We start from the raw sequence: 14,585 nt of genomic DNA, 5'->3' as shown, positions 1-14,585 counted from the left end.
ATTGATATATTATCGTTCACCAGTTCACAATGTAACCTTCTGGAAATAACTTGAAAAGCCAATTTTAAGAAACATACATGAAGTACACCCCGTATTATCAGTTGACACATGTGGAAGTGTTGCTTGACAGTTTGAAACAAACAGCGCCACATGCAGATGTATTAGTCACTCTCTTAACTGCCCCCACACTGAAAACATTGCACTTATGATAACTGGTGAAAATAATCACCTATGGTTTACAGAGAGCTCGGGAAACAGTTTGTATCCAACACAAACACTTGCAGAAGGATGTTAGGTTTCTCACTTTGAAATATTTTGCCTTCCTTTTTTGCCCCGTTGAAGTCATGGGAATGTTTAGGTTTAGATTCACATGTCAGTTCATTTGTCATTTTCATTTAAAGAACGGAGTCTTTTCCAGATTTAATAGTATTGCAGATTTAGGAACACAAACTTTGTTCTTTTAAGGTTAGTCACTATTTATCTACCACAATATACACTTCTTATTTAAGCTTATCTCATCCTTTACAGCCATCCAATCTAGATTGTATAGTAAGTAACACATCCAAAAGGTAATTAATATACATGCCCCATACAGCTATTTCATTTTGGACATCAAGTATAGCAGCTGTGGCCACCCAAGGTACTTACTAATAGGAAGTACTAAATACAGTGGTAAGTACCTAGAGATATAAGTTCAGAGGAGTGGTAATAGTTGCACCAGAATTACAGACATTTGTAGACTGTTGTGTCCATCTATCTCTCTTTCTCTCTCTCACACACACACACACACATGCACCACCCCACGCATCCCCTTGTTCTGTGTCCTAGAAATGTGCATTAAGGGATGGTAACAAGGTCCATATGTGGTCACTTCCTCCCTACTGGCCTAACGTGAGGGTGGAAGTATTAACAGGTCGACAGAATCCGTTGATTTACTCTCTGAAGGGAGAAGAAGTCCACGAAGAGAGAGGAAAGAGAGAGAGAGGCTTCCTTGTGTAATAACTTACATTGACATCAGGATGTGCATAAAGCAGTGCACCGGGAAGTTTTTTTCTTCCCATCATAGATCATGTAATTGGTCATTAGCATTTGGTGAGGTTGATCCCAAATTAAGACTGTAAATAACCAAGCAAAGCAAAGATACCCAACATCAATGGTTATAATTGTGTTTCTAATGGTTTTTGAGAGAAATGACAATTTGATCTCTTTTCAGATGTTGACTCTAAAGGATTTTTCATAGTTGTGGATCAACTTGTTTCTGGCAGTACTGTTCCTAACTATGTTGCGGAACAGTTCACAGTTTATTATACGAGTGCAGTCAAGCATTCACAAGGCAGATTTGGGTAAGAGGCAGAATTTCAAACAGCAAAGGGATGAATGCAACTTACAAAGAATTTAAAGCAAAGGCTCATGTAGCATATTGCATCATGTGGGTGCATTCGTGAGAAATTCATTTGTCATAGGGATGAATGTGCTTCTTTTAAGGTTCACTGGAAGTATGCTTTCCCAATGATCCCAGATATCAGTTCAGATATTAGAGATTCAGATGACTGTTCACCATCTGTTCATTGGGTATTGTATGAGTCCACACATGACGCAGAAATACAGGACCAACAGGAGGGAAATATAAACCATGGAGTTTGTAGGCCCAATAGAATGTGATAACTCTATAAAAAAGAGGCAGTTCCTGTGGATTTAGAGGCACTTTTCCTACAGCCTGAGCTTTGTGTTGTTTAGCGTTGTTGGTAACTACTGTGACTGATCCTTGAATACAAAGTTAGGATCCTCCATGTGAGTGACAAACAACTGCCAATGAAATGAATGCATTGTTGTCTTACTTAAAGCATTGAAATATGACATGCACAACACCCACAATCCATTTGTTAATATTTTTCCCATCCAGTCCATTTGCATCTAATTAAATGAAACATGTAAACAGTTCTTGTAATCTGTGAGGCTCCAACACAAACAAATGATTTATTGTTAATAATAAAATCACAGCAGAGAGTAAAACTGGAGGGGAGAAGTTAATGATCAGCACTTTGCATTAACTGTCCCCAGTACAGTACATTAATTACATTTAAAACCATTGGCGATGCTCAGTTTCCCATGAAGGCATACAAAGAGTGGCATTAATTATTGACATATGTTGGAGGATTAGTAACACATTCTTCAAAGTTGTGTTTGTTTACTACTGTCTAAGAAGGGTTCGAGTCATTCTCTGTGTGTAACAGACAAAACGCTTTTTGCACAATCCCCAAATGTGCCATATTTCCTTGTATTTAATGCGTCATTGTGGGGATCTGTCTCTGGGTGTTGTCACATGTCGTATGATAACTATAACAACACCCCAATGTTGCGCCAGAGGTAGATGGCAAAATGGGATTCCCCCAAAGTAACACAGCACTTTTGCATAGGGGCACATTCCATAAGGGGCAATAATTCATAATCCATAAAACAGTGACTATCAACTAGATTCAAATTGAACAGTTTCCTTCTGGAGTGTGCAGACTCTTACTTTTCTGTCTTACTGATAAGTGTCAACTAAAAGAAAATGGGACATCCATAATGATACACAGGCCACTTTGGGCTCAAAGAATGTGACATGTAGCTTCAAAATCATTTGATTTCCTCAATCAGAATTTAACCTTTCAGACCAACAAGTCAAACATCTACAGTAATGTATAGCAAAAATAATGATGGCCCAGTGTTTAAAACTGGAGACGTACTGTAACAGTTAACTATGATGACAGCAAAATCAATGTGATTCTTTGATTTTCTGTGAATGTTTTAAGTGCTTTCTCTCTCTCTTCGTCTCAGCACCAGGTGTTTACAGTTTTATTCTAGTGAAGGGAAAATAAAAAGGATGAGCATTTGTCTCCAAAGTGGCATGTAGCCATCTGAGTCACACAGAGATGTTTAACAGTAAAAATGGCGTTTTAATTGTTCAGCCAACCCGGCGATTTATTCATGAAACACATTTTACATGTGACAGAGGGCAGCTCAATATGTAGAAACTCAGTCTCATATTCAACACAAGACAGTTCAATATACATGTATATTTAGCTACTGTATGTTAACTTACAATCTCAAACTCACCTACCTTCCCTTCCCTTTGTCATAACAAAAAAAACATACTTTTCATTGTAGAATAATTACCATTTAGTGCCTTAAAATGGCAATCAACATGAAACTGGTAAATGAAGCCGATTTATAAAGACAGAATTTTGTGCCTTAAAGCAATGAATTATTGTAATAATAACGATATGTCAAAGACTGAATTGGGCTCAGACCAGAACCAGCAGAGTGAGTGTGCTAAGACCAGAGCCAAGGCCTCTCTGACCAGGTCCGTCAGCCCTAGTCCAGCACAACAAGCGTAATGAGAAACACATGGTTCCACAACCAAAAGCCAAGTCAAAACTTAGATCAGTGTGTGTGTGTGTGTGTGTGTGAAGCAGAGATGCAGAGATATACTCTCATTAAAACTTTTGCATCCACTGCTTTGTTAAGAGAACTTTGCACATATACAGAGCATTAAACATGATGTTCAACACAATTAAGACTCTTTCCTCCTCCCTCTGTATTCTGTCTTCTACCTCCATCTAGTGGTTAAAAGTAAATACAATTCTTCTACAGCTTTCCTGCTCTGTAGGAAAATCTTTTGTTTAATGCATAATATTTCTTCATCTCTATAACAGGGTGTAGGTATACATGTGTGATTTATATTTGCATTGTGTGTTATTAGTTGGTTGTTTGCTATAGCAATATAGTTTTTGATAGTAGTAACATCCAAGTCTGATAATCACTGTAGACTGCACAACAAACAGTGTGCCAGCTGTTCAATAACAGTTTGTCTTTTATCATCATTTAATAAATGGTGATTAAAGATATATTCAGACCTGAGACTTCATTACCATATTCATTTTGATATTAGTAAAATTAACATTAACAACCAAGAACACTGGTTTATGATCATCATTATAATTTGAAAGTGAGAATACAAAACACTCCGGCCTAACCTAAGTGCTAATGAGCAGTCACTTCTCTCTAACCGCCACAAGAGGGCGCTGGGTCACTGTTGCCTAAAAGGGAGGGAGCAACCAGGTGAGTGTTTCTCAAGGTCAGGATTACACATCACACTGCTTATTTCAGCAGGTAACTGCGTTTTCTATATACACATCAAGACGGAATACAAATGAAAATCCTGACGAGGGAAGACTTTGTCAGAGAAGATGAAACCAAGCTGAGGGAAATGTGCTCAAGAGGTATGATATTACAGCTAAAGAACACTTGCAATTTTCCTGAAAATACATATGACTTTACTTAGATAAAATGTTTTTGATGGATACAATCATGATTCTGTCCTGTTTAACTGAGTTACTCACTAACAAATCTATCTAACTGCTTATGATTTGCTTTCACAATTCCAATCACATCAAGCTGAAACTAAGGATGCCGCTGGCAGTGAAAGAAGGCATCACTAATAATAAGCCCCTCGCGACATAAACACACACACACACACACACACATATACACGCACACATATACACAGCCTACACTGTGTCAGGGAATGACAGAGAGAAGGGTTGGTCTGTCTTCAGCAGGGGCTGCAGTGGTTGCACCATTTGCTCACATGCTGGCAGATGCACACACACACACACACACACACACAGAAACCATCTCTGAACTCAACCATGAGAAAAGGATCTCAGCTGTGGAAGAGCTGAGTTAGCCACACACACACACACATACACACACACACACACATACACACACACACACACACAGAACGCCTGAGCCCCCATTGGTCGGCGTCTCTCCACCCCACCGCGGGAGTCTCTGAGGGGTCTGCTGCAGTACTCTGCTCTAGGGGCCTGGAAACGCTGGAGTGAGCCATTTTTTTTCTCTCCTTACTTCTATTTTTGGGCTAGATATCGGAGGACCACAGCCTCCCTCATTTTCCACTGTTTTCCAACGAACTGGTTCCCAGTGTACGCTGCCTGAACAGCTTCAATCCCTTCTCTGCAGATACAAAGAGCAGCAAGGCCTTGTAGCTCAGAAAGGCAATATGATACTACTGAGACAACAAGAATCTGTGCAATAAGCTAGCGAGGAAGGACGCATAAATCGTGCCTCCACTGCAGGGCCCAGGGGCAGCAACCCAGTGCTCAGCCAGCCATGTAGACTCAGGCCACAGCTAAAAGAATTTGGAAAGGACCCTTCCTGCAGCCCATCCCCCATACGAGAAGACATGATTTAACTAGTCTCCTCCCAAGTGAGCAAGGAATCCATGACCAGAGCTGTTATGTTTTTAAGTCAAACGTCCTGATTTACAATTTCAACCCTCTGTTGTAACAAAACTGACTGAACAGCTGTTTGTGTGTGGTTAACAACACTGCATAATAATTAATAAACAACATACTGCATTGTATTTAATTAGCAATAACATTGTGACGCCAGGAAAATATTTAAAAAAAAACATCCTGGATCTTAACCTAGTGTTTGAAAAGGACCAACTACCACAGTTTGTCTACCACAGTTTGTCTCACATCACACATCACAAAGGCTATTTAGAGCTCCCTCTACTTATCACAGGGGTGTTACACCTGGGGGAAAACACTGCAAATTGTAGGCAGGGGATAACAGGTGGGATGTTTATTCTGCCATTAATTAGTAAACACAAGTAGCACTGTAGGTCATAAGAAGAACTATCATTATCATTATTTTGAAATGCATAATGGAATTTTATTAAAACATGCTGACACTAATAAAGTGTTACTTCTACATGTGTCTGGTAATGTAGTGGTGGATTCCTACATTATTCACACAGAAAATGACCGTAATAATCAGGCTGTAACATAGAAACAGTGACACAACCTGGCACAACCTGCAGAGGATCAATCAATCTCATCAGGGGAAAGCTTTTCAACATCAGTCCTGGAGTGAAACACAAGAGTATCTGCCCACATTCATAAAATAGAGGGAGGTCCCTAATTCCACAATAGCCTATAGGGCTTCAGATTCATGTAGGAACCTGTCAGAGGGAAGAAGCATGTTTATGAATGAACAAGCTGCTTCTCTGCCCGAGTTCAGTGTGTAGTTTGTTGAGCAAACGGATGAATAAGGGCTCCTGTGTGATGTGGAAACATCCATCATTGCATTTTATTCACGTTGGGTGCGTTTTTACGCATTTCCTTATTATGGATGCACACATAAAAACCTTAATAAACTTTAACACAATAAAGATTTTGGTCGAAACGAGATCATTTACAATTTAGGAGCCGTGTGCAGTGGCTATTAGAAAGTTCACACACTGACAACTGTGAGGTTAGACATTTGATTGACAGTGTATGATTTTTGATGTTTGGATTTTACGCATTGGTTTCTGTATCTCCGCGGCCTCTGAGATGGGTATCCGGCTTATTGACAGTGGTGAATGCCAGCGGGCATTAGAACAGCAAGCGGCCATCTGCCAGCCTAGCGAACTAGCAACCCCACCAGCTGCAGTCGCAAAACGCCCTACAAAGCAGGACATGCATGCAGCTTCTGACGTCTGCGGCCACACTGCGCTACAAAGCCCAGAAAAGCCAGGAGCGGAAACAATGAGAATCAAGCTTATAGACGCCGCATAGGTCCACGACCAGCAAGTTTTCTCGAAGAGGCTGCCGTTAAGTGCACATCAGTTCATTTCGGATGACCGGTTTGTGCGATTATTTTTCCACGGTGAAAAAATATACATAAAAAGACTCATGCAGGGGCACTTTAATACCCCGACATGGCGACGGCAAGAAAAGGGAGAGAGCTTTTTACTATTTTGGAAACTAGCGCGGACACAGAAAGTACCACGGTGTGCGACAGCCAAGACTCTCCGCTAAATCTTTCAGCCGATGTGAAGTGGTTTGAAATTCCTTACAGAAAGCCAGACTCGGACGAGGAAGACGAAGTGCGGGAGGAGGAGGAGGACGGCGAGGGGGAGAATGGATTCACGAGCACAGCAGCCGCGGCGGAGACTGCAGACGCGGCCAGCTTCATCGCAGGAGGAGGCTGCAACATAATTTTGGTTACTGGTAGTAATGGGATCAAGCACGACGAGGAGGAGTACGCAGAGGACTGTTATTATTCTACCTCCACTAACTGCTCTGATACCACCTCAAACGATTCGGATATTGATTTCTCCGATTTGGAGGAGGAGGAGCGCAGGAGTTTTTTCAGCTTTGAAGATGACTTGGACGAGGATTGCACTTCTCCCGACTTCTGGGGTGAACCTGACCAGGTAATTTCAATCGAACCATTCTCTGCTGTCAGTGGCCCTCAGCACTCGCTGGGGGACGATGCTGACACCCGTGACTATTTCCGGATACTCTTCCCAGATTCTCTTTTTGAACACATGGTAGAACAAACAAACAATTACGCCCTCTATCGGCAAAGGAGGAGTGGAAAATCAGACCCCCACTGGCACCCCACTGATGTCAGGGAGATGAAAGCTTATGTAGGTCTGAACATTCTTATGGGCATCAATCAGCTTCCAGATACTGGCATGTACTGGGCCAGTGACATTTTCATAGGCAATGCAGGCTTTAAAAAAACAATGACAGCCAGGCGCTTTGAAAAACTCACCCAGTATCTCCAGCTGTGTGACCGTGAGTCTGAGCCTGTGCGTGGGGAGCGTGGATATGACGGCCTCTTCAAAATCAGGCCTCTCCTTGATGTGGTGGAGAACACCATGTGGGATGCGTACATGCCCAGTCGCTGTTTGACCATAGACAAGTGTGCCATTGTGATGAAGGGACGTTTCTCCCCCACCCAGTACATGCCCTCCAAGCCCCTGAGGAAGGGGCTGACAGTGTGGATGCTGTGTGACTCACGCTCAGGCTACTGCCACCGGGCCAAGATCTACATAGGCAAGCCTACTGAGGATGAAGTAGTGGCCTCCCTGGGCTACAGAGTTGTGACCTCCCTAGTGCGTGGCCTGGAGGGTCAGTACCACCACCTCTTCATGGACAGCTTCTTCACCTCAGTGCCGCTCCTCCAGAGGCTGCTGAGGGACGGACTATACGCCTGCGGGCCCACCCAGCCGGGGCGCAAAGGTTACCCAGAGGTCCTCCGCCCCCGCAATGTCGGCAAGCTGTCCCAGGGTGAGTTCTACCAGTGCCAGCGTGGCAACCTGGTCGCTACGGTGACACGGGATGTGAAGGTGGTTAGCTGCCTGTCCACCAACTCTGCACCAGGTATTGTGGGTATCAGTCCAGGACAACAGCAGCGTGAGACAGATGGGGAGGGTGAGAGTGACAGCATGGACAGTTCAGGTTTGTCTTTCGGTGTGCCACGACCTCTGCCCTTGCTGCTGTACCAGGAGAACATGAGGGGTGTCAACCTGTGTGACCAGCTGAGGGAATGCTACCAAGTTGGCAGGCCATGTAAGAAGTGGTGGCGCTACTTCCTGTGGTTCTATGTCAACCTTTGCATAGTCAACGCCTACATCATCCTGAGAGAGAGCCGAGGGGGCACGCCGCCAGCCGGCTTCAACGGCAAGCAGTTCACTCAGCGCCACTTCCGGGTGCGCCTGGCACAGCAGTTGATTGGAGACTACCAAGGGGCAAGAGGCATGGAGCGGGCAGCACGCAAGAGACATGCAGACTCACCCATAGAGTACGGACACCGCCTGGAGCGCATGTCAGAGCGCTCCCGTCGCTGCAGGAACTGCACCAACAAGGGACTTCGACATGAAAGTGTGTTCGGCTGCAAGATATGCAATGTCCACCTATGCAGGGGAGGGTGCTTCTCTGAGTTTCATAAATAAAATTGAACTGGTTTTTGTTTTTATATCCTTTGTGTAATCAAACAACTTGTGTCAAGGGATTTTTTTAAAACAGTAAAACAATTTGTAATTCCAAAGGTTACCACTACAAGTGCACAATATAGTCATACACTTTATGTAGAGCTAGTTTTAGGATAGAAGTATTATTGCACGTATAACTAGAGAAAAATAAACTGAGAAACTGTAGATTATTTGAATTAGTATAGAATGTTTTTTGGCAAATTGCCTTCTGTAACACTGACAGAATTGCCTTGTGTCACTTTTTATACGTTTAAAATATGATAAGGATTTATATGAAAAAGAAGAAATCAAACTTTTCTGCACTTACAACAGATCAGAAAATGTTTACTATGGAAAGTTTATCTCTCTCCTTTTCCAAAATAAATACTTCATTATGATGTACTTGATTGAATCATCTCTTTCTTAATGTGATTATAAGGCATGGACAATGCATTTACATAGCTTTGAAATAAGTTCAGCTTTAGTCACTCCTGTTCCTTCAAACACATGAAAAACTGTATCTGTGGGCCTTGAAGGGGACACAGCTTGGAGCAATTAGAGAGTAGAAAAAGCCCCTCAGTACTCTCCAGCCAACGGACCCAGTGATGCCATTTCTTTCTCCAACCGCACTACAGACACAGAGCCATCTGTGGCCCTATTACACTGGGTCCAAACCCAAAAAGTGGTACTTGTCACTGACATGATTGGAAAATAGTAGAAAGATGACAGAAACACACTTTTTGAAAGAAGAATCTTTTATGACTGATCGGTGGCGACTGGACACTCATTTGAATCATGTAAATAAACACATACACATAGTAAGGGTGTGTTGGATTAAAGCTGCTCCTGCTATCCCAAGAGGGGAGGACAATTAAATTTATAAATATTTCTAGAAATATTTATAGCTTGGTGTCCAACATAATGTGTATTTTAATCAAAGCTTTTCTGCTCACTCAGGATAGGAAGGTAAATGATGTAAGTAGGCAAAGATAGGCTGCTTCAGCAGGTCAGACTAACCGTCTCCTGTCTTTCTTCTGAGGTCTCCTTCCTCTCTCTCCCTCTTTAGCACACTGTCTCTCTCTCTCTCTCTCCATCCTCAGGCTCTACTGTGCCACACACACCCGCCCTTCCCCTCACTCCGCTCTCTTGCTCTCCCTCAGCCGTTCCCCAGCTGGGAGAGGGTTAGTCAACTGGACGCCCATCCCACTGATCTGCGGGAGCCCCGTGGGGAGTTACCATGGCAACCGTGGCCGATGAAGACAGGGAGTCGCCAGCAGGCCCGCATGGTTGTCATGGTACTCGCTCTGGCTACGAAGGTGGGAGGTGCCAGAGGCCACACCTCCCAACCCCTTCTCCAAAACTAGGCAAGGCTGTGGTGTGTGTGTGTGTGAGTGTGTGAGTGTGTGTGTGTGTGTGTGTGTGTGTGTAGCGAGCTGGCTGGCTGACAGCCTGCACACTGTCCGTGGAGCCAGACTGGTTACCAGGCAGGCTCTGCTACAGTGCAGCCAAGAACCACGGCTGCTGCCAAAAATGAACCACACTGCTGCTCTGGAGATGTCTTCACGCAGGTGTAGGATTCAGGGATCAGAGGAATCTGTCACACTGTCTACTGCCATCATACCAAACAATACTGATACTTTCTATTTTATTAACGAACATGAACCACACTGCTGCTTCATTTTTATGCAGGTGTGGGAGGTAAGGATTAGTTAAATCTGTTGCGTGTACACTGATGCATAGAACCATATTCTGATCTATTCAATCATATATTTTGAGCATTTAGTTTCCATTTTCCCAACATTTGTTGGGTTATATCAATGACTGTCCATCTTACTCCACCCATGTAGTCATTATACTGTCAAAGTCATCACAGTCACTTACAATAATTGAAACATAAAAAGCAGTTTAAAAGCTTTTTGGACATATTTGAATGTGATTTCATGTTTCCACTGTTTTCAAACAAGTGACACATGATGACAGGTCACTTGCAGCAGATGTGAGCTGAAATATTTTTCAATTCCCTCAGTAGCAGTGCAGGGGACATGTACACCAGAGCAGTGGAATCCAAAGCCTGCATTGGTCACTCTCTTTCTGTATTATTAATGGAGTTGAGAGTTGAACATTGTTAGTTTTCTTCTCTGTTTTGTGGGTTGAAAATGAAATCGTGAGGGCCTGCTTGTGCTGAGTCAGAACCAAACACTCTCTCTCTCTCTCTTCCTCTCTCTCTCTCTCTCTCTCTCTCTCTCTCTCTCTCTCTCTCTCTCTCTCTCTCTGTCTCTCTCTCTCTCTCCCTGGGTAGGTGGGTGTGCTGTATGTGGTGTCACAATAGCCAGATCTAATGTTTCCAGGATGGATCCCAACCATAGAATGCTCAGCTCTCAACATGTTTCCCGTCCCTGGGCAGGGAAAGATCTCTGAGTCTCTGTCAAGAACATGGGCCTGGTTTCACTTAAAAACCGCCGGTTGGGTAACACATGTACTGCTAGAATCATGAATGTGCCTTTGTTCAATACTTTCCTCTGTTGCAAAATGAGTCCATGAACAAGGATGAGCGTGAGAAACCCCTAATGTCTAATTCTCAGCTTGTACTGTTTCATTGTTTGTCTCTCTGCTGTGTTGTGTGAATGTTCATCCTATTAAAGGACTAGTTCATCCCAAAATCATGTGTGAGTTTAAATGCATTGAAACACAAAATAGGTTGATAAAATTGAGATTTTGGACCCACAATGTAATTGCTGACTGGTTGCAAAACACTTGGATAATTCTGAAAAAGATGTTTGAGGCCACTGATACTTTTTGCATTTTGGAGCTCTCAAACAATAGCCTCATTGACATGTGGAGGAAATGTAGAGCTGAAACAAGACCAGACACTATGGAGTTTGTCTTGTCATTGATTTAAAAAGAACAGCTGAAATGTCATTTAATACTCTTTAATTGATCAACTGTTACTGGTAGGCGACTCTGTGGCTTACATCTCCATCTGGTGGACATATGAACATACAGTCAGCACATTCTCTGACATTCGGGTTGGTTTGAACCTCCCCAAGAAACATTCACTTATTTAAATGCATCTACATTGAGTGGACACACTTTGCTCTTTTCAGTTCTGTTGCTCCTTGTCACACAATATGCTGTCTGCTTGATCTAGGGCATCGTTTTAACCAGGGAGCTTTCTAAACCACATGGATCTCTGGTTTTTGTTGATGTGGTTTTGGCGAACCCGACAGAATGACCAGAGGGAGTTTGATCTCCGGGTCTCTTGCCAGAGGGACATCAAGAATGACCTGCAATCAAAGAAACATAACTTTTAATCCAGTTTGTAGCTCCCGGATACCAAATATAACTGAGAAAATGCAAAAAGACTTACTTGAAATACTTAAATCCAGATAGATTTTATAATAATCCTGTGAAAGCACACTAACGTTGATACTACATTTACAGATCTCATCCGTCTTTCCCACTTTTCATTGTGCAGTATGAAAACTTTGCTCTGTCTTTCTCTGACCACCAACACCAGTGTTTACTGAAAACACTGTCCTAAAACTATATGAGATAATAGCTTGACAGAACAGGTTACGCTGAAATATGACACTTCTTCCTACATGTACCTTCATTAGTGTGTGGAGGCGAGTAAGCCTTGAGGGCTGTCCCCTTTGACCCTTCCTCCCTTTTTCTCTCCCTGTCATACAGCCACTGTGTGGTGCTGTTGTCTACATGCATACTTCTTGTGATCTTAACAGAAACTCTAGCACGGAAATGTTTTTGCAACTACTCTATATTTGAATACATCATCAATGAAATATTAAAATTACTGTGAAGTCAAAAGGAGTTGTTCCCTTTGCATCAAAGACAAATCAAAAACTAAAACCAGTTCTCATGCACTAAATAATTAAGAGTGTGAACATTTGCATTGCATCATTACTTTATGACTCAATAATGGAGTCTGGTGCGAGACAGTGTTAACAATGAATGAATCCCATTATATTTTTGAACACGTACAGTATATAAGTACCTTGAGTCTGTACTCGAGTTTCATCATGGAGCAGTTGAAGAAGGTTGGAGGGAGCTGTGGCGGGATACTCAGAACGCTGGTTATAGTCCGACTGGTCTCAGCTGAAACAGAGTGTCCTGTCCCAAAGAGGATGTCATTTGTATGTATGATCCTCTTGGACTGAGCAACAAAAGTCTGCTTCTCACACAGGTAGAATTTGGGCGTTACTGTGCGTGCTGAGTTGTTGAGTACTTCTACAGAGACTCCCATCGCCTCACCTATTTATATTTAAGGAAGAAAAAATGCCATTTATGTTTCAGTTAAGGCCAGTCAGATAAAAAGATATCAAGTCATTCTTAATGAAATATGTTTACCTTGCTTGAGTCCCATTTTTTCTGACATAACATTCATAGTAACCTTTCCAGAGCCCAAAAATAAGATGCTGGTCGCATATTGTTGCTCCTAAAGAGATAAGATATCAGGAAGTGAAATCTCTGAATGTCAGTTTAAGCTCACATTAGCTGCATTGTCATTTATTATAATGTTTGCTACTATTAACTGAGGTAAGCCTTTACAAATTTAACTGGCACACAAGTGGAAACTAAAAGAAAAACCTATTCCAAGTTCAAGAGAAAATCAGTTCCATACCTTAAGTCCAATAATTATTATTTCTGATTTGGAGGCAAAGGGGAACTCAGACTTGGTTAGAAAAGGGAACTCGGTCTTGGTTTTGTGCACAAGCCAGATTGACTGAGTCAGCTGTGCTCGCAAACTGTATGTGATCTTGCCCCATTTTCCCTCATAACATGAGGGCATATCTCTGTAAGGAAATGATCCAAATAAAAAGGGAGAAGTAGTTTATTTCACCAGCTGGTAAGGGAGTGTTTATATTAAATATAAATTCCATATAAATGGGTAGTTTAGAGAAGGACACATACACATTTGGAATCACAAAGGTGAAAGGGTACACATTTCTCCCAGGACCAATGATTTCTGAACCTTATAAAAAGAAACATTTTTGTGTTACCTTTGCATTACTTTTTGCAGACTGTAAAATATTCATCAATTCAAAAACACTGTCCAACAGACAAAAGCTACAAACTATTCCTCTTTTGGTATGAGTAAGAAACTATACAAACCATCTCCTTTGTTTTTATCCTGAAGAATAATATGTTCAAAATAAAAGTATTTCTTCTTGTCTCTGTGGACCACTGTTGTTTGTCCATTTTGATCTGTCCATGTGACCTCAGCTTTCCCTTTGGCTTTGACCGAAAACCTCTGTACTTTGGTTTCCTTACTGGTCACCACTATCACTCGTCCGGAAAGGATGTCCCCAGAAGTGAAGGTTCCTTGCTCATTCAACTTGTTGTACTCCAACAACAGATGCTTTACAGTCATGATAAGACCACAGAGGGTGATTCACCTTTTGTCCGGAATAAATCCCATTAATTCACTGGAAGCAGGTTTAACTCACTCCATGAACCGAAGCACCAAAGTGGAGCCCTATTGCCAAATGGCAGGGATGCAGGCAAGGCTGGCATATGCACTGTAGCAGAGGACCTCTCCAGAACCTGTATCTGTGTCACATATGGTCATGTGATCACGCCACAAGGTGTCACTTTCACATAGGTAACTCTAGCCAGCAGCTTTGCAGACTAAATTAGGCTAAATACATTGAGATAGCCATTATGGATGCACACAAAGACAAACGATTATAACAAAAGAATACCATATGTGTGCATATTTATTGGTATTCCTCAATAAATATGATTGAAA

The 14,585-nt window shown here is 42.3% G+C and overlaps 1 protein-coding gene across 1 annotated transcript; it reads right to left on the bottom strand.

The window, feature by feature from the left end:
• Positions 1-11,768: 11,768 nt before the first annotated feature.
• LOC121904446 (arrestin domain-containing protein 3-like) lies at positions 11,769-14,371 on the bottom strand. The gene is made up of 6 exons (XM_042422200.1): positions 13,949-14,371; positions 13,748-13,808; positions 13,458-13,629; positions 13,184-13,271; positions 12,831-13,087; positions 11,769-12,102 (listed from the first exon to the last, which is right to left on the bottom strand). Exons 1-6 carry the CDS (start codon positions 14,205-14,207, stop codon positions 11,992-11,994), a joined length of 948 nt encoding a protein of 315 aa, XP_042278134.1. The 5' UTR covers positions 14,208-14,371; the 3' UTR covers positions 11,769-11,991.
• Positions 14,372-14,585: the final 214 nt, after the last annotated feature.

The sequence above is a fragment of the Thunnus maccoyii genome, chromosome 9, assembly GCF_910596095.1.
Source record: "Thunnus maccoyii chromosome 9, fThuMac1.1, whole genome shotgun sequence".
NCBI lineage: Eukaryota > Metazoa > Chordata > Actinopteri > Scombriformes > Scombridae > Thunnus > Thunnus maccoyii.
The sequence above is the reverse complement of the archived record's forward strand: the minus strand, read 5'-3'. Positions and strand labels throughout refer to the sequence as shown.